Source organism: Cebus imitator, unplaced genomic scaffold, assembly GCF_001604975.1.
Source record: "Cebus imitator isolate Cc_AM_T3 unplaced genomic scaffold, Cebus_imitator-1.0 Scaffold190, whole genome shotgun sequence".
In the NCBI taxonomy this organism is placed as follows: Eukaryota; Metazoa; Chordata; class Mammalia; order Primates; family Cebidae; genus Cebus; species Cebus imitator.
This window is the reverse complement of record NW_016107505.1, coordinates 1,418,297-1,424,910: the sequence shown is the minus strand read 5'-3', so window position 1 is coordinate 1,424,910 and position 6,614 is coordinate 1,418,297. Positions and strand designations below refer to the sequence as shown.

General features: G+C 49.0%; 2 protein-coding genes across 2 annotated transcripts in view; one reads left to right on the top strand and one right to left on the bottom strand.

The window, feature by feature from the left end:
• The window catches only part of LOC108316663 (zinc finger and SCAN domain-containing protein 5A-like), a 136,145-nt gene that overhangs the window by 48,194 nt on the left and 81,337 nt on the right, over window positions 1-6,614 (top strand). The gene's annotated exons all lie outside the window — the stretch shown is intronic.
• The window catches only part of EDDM13 (epididymal protein 13), a 34,364-nt gene continuing 27,911 nt past the window's right edge, over window positions 162-6,614 (bottom strand). The window contains exons 12-14 of the mRNA XM_037745045.1: window positions 4,736-4,863; window positions 2,078-2,115; window positions 162-267 (exon numbers count right to left, since the gene is read on the bottom strand). Of these exons, the coding sequence (XP_037600973.1) occupies window positions 162-267; window positions 2,078-2,115; window positions 4,736-4,863 (272 nt within the window). The remainder of the gene's footprint in view (window positions 268-2,077; window positions 2,116-4,735; window positions 4,864-6,614) is intronic.

Here is a 6,614-nt window from a genome sequence, read left to right as displayed (position 1 = left end):
AGCAAAGGCCTTCAGAGTGACGTGAGACAGCAAAGGCCTTCAGAGTTAAACGTAAGAGCAAAGGCCTTCAGAGTGACATGAGACAGCAAAGGCCTTCAGAGTGATGTGAGACAGCAAAGGCCTTCAGAGTTAAACGTACGAGCAAAGGCCTTCAGAATAAACTATAAGACAGCAAAGGCCTTCAGAGTAAAACGTAAGACCGCAAAGGTCTTCAGAATAAAATGTAAGACAGCAAAGTCCTTCAGAGTGACGTAACACAGCAAAGGCCTTCAGAGTAAAACGTAAGAGCAAAGGCCTTCTGTACCCTGTGCTTGCAAATCTTATCACCTGACTTCATAATAAGTAAATGCCACATGGTTAACCTTATGAAAAGTATTTCTGGTAATGAAAAGCAACTTTGAATTTTTTATAGATTGGGATTCCATGTAAGATTTCAGTAGAAACGTGTTTTGGATTTACTTTCTTTTAAAGTGTGAAAGACACTGGTAATAGTTGATGAGCTTCCACTGGTGGATTTAAGCGGGAGTGTAGCAGGGGGTGGAGGTATGTTATATCATGCCACTGCCTCAAGTGATATAATTTACATTTTTAATGTAAAGAGAGCACTGGGGATGCCAGGGAGAGGATGAAAGGCAGGCAATGTACGAGAGGATCTTTGTAGCTGTCAAGGGAAGAGAAATCTCCCATCTGTCTTAGTACTTTGTCTCCATGCCCTGGACCCTAGCCTTGACCAGGCTGCCATCATCTCATGGAAACTGAATAGCCTCTCAACTGGCCTCTGCACTTCATGTCACTGAGACATGTCCCTTTCCCTCCGACAGCCTTTCTGTGGCTTCCCATGACTTAGGATTGGTCTAAATGCTTGCTCTAATCTTGTAGGTCTGAGGTGGCCTGCTGAGCATGCCACCCACAGTCCTCCCACAGTGCTCTCCCACTCCCTCCCCTTCTTCTGCCCCCATTTTTCTTTCTGACTCCAGGCAAGTCTAGGCCACTCTCCACCCCAGGGCCTTTTTACAAGCCAGTTCCTTCACCTGGAGCCTCTTTCACGTGTATTCTGTCTGGCTGACAACCCCTCATTCTACAGGCCTTTAATTCAATGTCACTTTCCCAAACAGCCTTTCCTTCATCACCCAACTATCCAGGGTCAGGTTCTTCAGTTTTCTTTTTCATAATAGGCTATGCTTTTCCTCTGTAGCTCTAGGCATCACCTGTAATCATCTAATTGTTTTTTTGTGAGCACAAGAATCTTGTCTGCCCTGTTCACCACTGCGTCCAGGACACATTAATGAGTAGATGTAAATGCAGAATTATCATATGACCCAGCAATTCCACTCCTAGGTATATACCCCAAAAGATTTTAAAACAAATATTCCAACAAAACTTGTTTATAAATGCTCATAGCACCATTACTCACAACAATCAAAAGGTAGAAACGACCCAGTGCACTTTACCTGATGATGGAGAAACAGAATGTGGTGTATCCATGCAGTGGAGTACTCAGCGGAAATGAATACAGTACTGATACAGGGTAGAACATGATGAACCTTGGGAATACTATGCTAAACAGAGGGCCATGTAGCGTGTGATTCCACAGGTATGAAGTGTCCAGAACAGGTAAGTTCTCAGAGACAGAGAGCAGACTAGTGGTTTCCAGGAGCTGGGGGAGTGGCAATGTCATTGGTACCGAGTTTACTTTGAAGATGATAGAAGGATTCTGCAAAAAGGTGATGTTTGCACAACATTGTGAGTGCATCAAATGTCACTAATGGTTCATTTTATGTTGTGTGTGTTTGGCCACAAGTCCTGAGACTTGTGGAAAAATGATAGAGTGAGTTCATAAAGAAGCTCCTCCTGCCCGAGATGTCCCTGTCATTTACACTGTGTTTTCCGGCCCATGTCAGGCAGTGGCTTGCATTTAAGGGTGACAAACTTGGGACTTCTCATGCATTTCTGGGTTTCTATGATTGTAGCTTCCAAATCCACCAGTGTTCCTTACCTCAAATGCCAGGCAGTTGGGATGAACCTCCCCCACCCCACCTCAGTGGTGGGAAAAGCCCACTTCCCTACCATCACATACCTGATGTCCAGTTCCAAGTTACAATAGTGGCAGTAACACTTGGGAGGAAAAAGTGAACCGGAAACAGAGAAGGAAACAGTTGGGGTGAGGCGAGTGAATTCCTTCCCTCCCTCCCTTTCTCCCCATCCCCCCTCCCTTCTTTCCTGCCCTCACCCTCTGCTCTTTCCCTCCGGTTGTGACATCCCTGACATCCCGTGGGCTCTATTCAGCCCGCCTCTCACCACTCCCACCTTCTTCCCCATCTTCCAGCCAGTTCTCCTCCTCCCCAGAAGGAGCACAGTCTCCTAAGTTGGGGTTTCTCAGCCTCGGATTCCCGCCATGCTGACCTGGGTTCTCTTTGTCATGGTGAGCTGTCCTGGGCCAGGTAGGATGTTGAGTGGCATCCCTGGCCTCCACCCTCTAGATGGAGCTAGTGCTCCCTCTTCCAGTTGTCACAACCAATCACATGGTCCAGACACTGCTGAGTGTGCCCTGGGTGGCAACATCACCCCAGTTTGAGAACCACTAGCCTGTCACTGTCTCAGGCTCACCTCCCTGGCTGCTCCGTTTTCCTCACTCCTCACGCTCAGTGCATAAGCAGTGCTTGTAGAACTGCTGTGCGGCTCTCATCTCCACCGGCACCACCGTATCTCCTGCCCTGGCAGATGGCTCCTCCTCTCCATCTCTCCGCTTCCACTCTCACCTGATTCTGATTCAACTCTCCACAGGCAGCACCGAGAGGGACCCTTTCATAACTCAGAAGGGATCTCACTGGTGGCTGTCCACAGGTTAGAACACACGCTTCCTTCTCGTGTGGTCTGTGAGAACCTTGCATGACCGGGCCCCCCCTGCCCCTCTCAGGTCACATAGATTTTCCTTTGGTTCCTCTAAGGCACTTAGCGTGTTCTTTTCCTGGGGTCAGCTGTGTGGCCTGCTCTGCTCATGGTGGTTGCCCCCAAGCTACTCTGAAGGCAGGGTCCTTCCAGTCTGTCATCTCTATGTCCCGACGCCACCTGCCCGGGGAAGCAGCCCATGGCCCTGCTCACTCTGTGATGGATCTCACCCTGATTTACTTCATGTTTCCTGGAGCTGGCTGCTTGTTTCTCTGCAGTCCTCCTGCTCTCAGTCACTGTCAATCATGCGAGCTCCGGGGACTCTAGGACCTTATGGGCTCTGTCTTCCTCTGAGTCCCCAGCATCTAGGGTGGGTCCTCTGCCCACATGAATATCTGAAGACTGAATGAATGAATGATGCCTTGTTGCTTCTTTCTTTCCTTCCTTCTTTTTCTCTTTCTTTCCTTCCTTTTTCCTTTCCTTTCCTTTCCTTTCCTTTCCTTTGCTTTCCTTTCCTTTCCTTTCCTTTCCTTTCCTTTCCTTTCTCCTTTCCTTTCCCTTTCCCTTTCTCCCTTTCTTTTCTTTCCTTAAATTTTTTGAGGCAGGGTCTCACTAGGCTGAAGTGCAGTGGTGTGATCTTGGCTCACTCCACCCTCCACCACCCAGGTTCAAACGATTCTTCTGCCTCAGCCTCTTGAGTAGCTGCAATTACAGGCGCCTGCCACTACACCTGGCTACTTTTTGTATTTTAGTAGAGACGGGGTTTCACCCTGCTGGCCAGGCTGGTCTCGAACTCCTGGCCTCAAGTGATCTGCCTGCCTTGGCCTCCCAGAGTGCTGGGATTACAGGCGAGTGCCACCACGCCGGCCCGGCTCATGGTTTCTTGCACCCTGCCTTATTTTCACGTCTCTGAGTCCTGCACATGGTGTTTAATCCTCTGGAAGGCTTCCCTGGCTTCTTCTCTTCAATTGGCTGATTCTGTCCTCTCCTTAACCCACAGCAGAGGGGTCACCTCCTGTAGAAAGCCTTCCATGACCCCATGCTTCCCCTAGGCTGCAGTAAGCCCCACTGCCTCCTGCGCTGGCACGTGCTCACGAAGTGGTACCACTCAGTGATCTGGTTCTCTCTGTGGATGCCTGCCTCCCTTGCAATATTAGGACCTGCTCGAAGGTAGCTCAACCATCAGAGTCCCTAGCAACCAGTAAAAGGCTTGGTCCTTATGAACATCTCTTAGAAAGGGCAAGAGATAGTGACAGAGAGAGGCAGAATGAGTGTATGTATTTCAGAGGAACCCCTGGGGCTGTGTTAGTGCAGAAAGGAGTAGCTTTTATCCTAGTCTAGAGGTGGAAGGGAGGGAAGGAGAGAGAAGGAGGGAGAGAGGAGGGAAGGAAGTAGGGAAGAAGAGGGGGAGGAAGAAAAGGAAGGGAGGGGGAGGGAGAGAGGAAAGAAAGAAGGGCAGGAGGGAAGAAGGATGGGGAAGGAAGAAGGGAGAGGGGAAGCAGAGGGAGGAAGAAAGAAAGGGAGGAAGGCGTGAAGGGAGAAGGAGGAAAGAACAGAGGGGGGAAGGAGAGGGAGGGAGGAATAGGAAGAGAGGAAGGAAGGAAGAAGGGAGGGAGGTAGGAAGAAAGAAGGGAAGAAGGAAGGAAAGAGGAAGGAAGAATGGAATGAGAGTGGAGGGAGGGAGGGAGGAGAGGGTGTTTCACAGAAGGGCTCTCCCACCGTTTCCTGCATGGCACCTCTGAGGCTCCCTCCGTCCCCTCCTCTGTGCCCCCAGTTCCCTCCTCTTTCCTCTTCCTCTCTCCTTCCTCTCTTCACCCTCCTCCCCTCCGTGCCGGCCTCTTCTTACCCAGTCCCCTTTGTTGTAGGTCACGAAGAGGTAGGTTATCACCATGTAGGCGCATTTCAGGAAGTTCCATGTGTTCCTCCTCTTGGGGGGTGGTTTCCTGGATGGGGTGGTGGCTGAGAGAGGCTTAACTGAAGAGAACCGTGGAGATGAGTTATGCTGATGGCCTTCCCTCCCTGCCCTAGAGCTTCCTGCCACTGCTGTATCTCCATTCTGATCTCTAAACTCACACCTCTGCCTGCCTCCTGAGTTGGAATTTTGGTCCACACCCGCCACCATTGCCAGCTTCCCCCTTCTTGGTTACCTCCATACCCCAGACAAACAGTCAGGGATGCCTTTTGGCTGTCTCACACCTCACATCCAAGACATCACCAAGTCTGACCCTGCCTTGCCCAGATTTCTCACCAAACTGTCAGAGGGGTTTGAACCAGAGTGGCTCCATCTTGAATCGGGGCTGGGTGAAATGAGGCTGAACCCTACTGGGCTGCATTCCCAGGAGGTTAAGATCGTCTTAGTCACAGGATGAGAATAGGAGGTCGGCACAAGACGCAGGTCACAAAGACCCTGCTGATAGAACAGGTTGCAGTAAAGAAGCTGCCACAACCACCAAAACCAAGACCGGGATTAAAGTGACCTCTGGCCGTCCTCACTGCTCATCGTATACTAGTTATAATGCATTGGCATGCTAAAAGAGACGCCCACCAGTGCCCTGACAGTTTACAAAGCCATGGCAACATCAGGAAGTTACCCAACTTGGCCCAAAAAGAGGAGGAACCCTCAGTTCCAGGAAATCTCCACTCCTTTCCTGGAAAACTCATGAATTATCCACCCCTTGTTTATCATATAATCAGGAAATAACTGTAACTATACTCAATACAGCAGCCTTTGCTGTCGGCCTATGGAGTAGCCATTCTTTTACTCTTTACTTTCTTAATGAACTTGCTTTCACTTTATGGATTTGCCTCAAATTCTTTCCTGCATGAGGTTCAAGAACCCTCCCTGGGGTCTTGATTGGGACCCCTTTCCGGTAACAAAACCATCACCTCTCCCCCATCCCCAGTCTCAGGCTCTGCTCTTGCTGGCTGCCTCTGCCTCCTCTGCCATACTTTCTCTTTCTCATGAGCGTTAGTAGGGTCACTCTAGCACCAGATCAGACCACGTCGCTTTCTTATTTCAGACCTCATGTGCTGCACGAGTGTTTCTTTCTGTGTAACATTTCCCCCATCTTTTTATTTTGAAAGTATTACATGCAGAAAATCTGTTTTTTACAGGTAGACCTGTCTGTCTAAAGAGATTTTAAATAAAAAATAAAACATTATCAGTGTAAAGGCAAATGCAAATCAAAAAAGAAAAAAAGTTAATTCTCCCTGTTGACAATTCAGGAAGCGATTCCTCCCTGTCCCCTTTGCTTAGAGTGTTTACTTTAGAAAACTTGCCACTGCAAGTCTCTATCTCTGAAAAGTGTACACACATCTTTTTCAAAGCTAAGTAAGCCTGCTGCCAGCACTATGACCCAGACAGGTGTTTTCAATGACCTTGAAACCATCCCTTGGAAATGTAAACATTAAGGAAGGTAGTACCCATTTCTCCCCAGCTTCTTGTTGGGAAAGGATAGAGCCTAACTTTGGTGGGCACCCCACTGCTAGTAGCAAATTTATCTCCTGTGAGAAACATATTTGAAGTTTATTTTTGGGCCAGGTGCAGTGGCTCATGCCTGTAATCCCAGCACTTTGGGAGTCCAAGGCAGGCAGATCACAAGGTCAAGAGATTGAGACCAGCCTGGCCAACATGGTGAAACCCCATCTCTACTAAAAATACAAAAAATCAGAGGCCGGGCGTGGTGGCTCAAGCCTGTAATCCCAGCACTTTGGGAGGCCAAGGC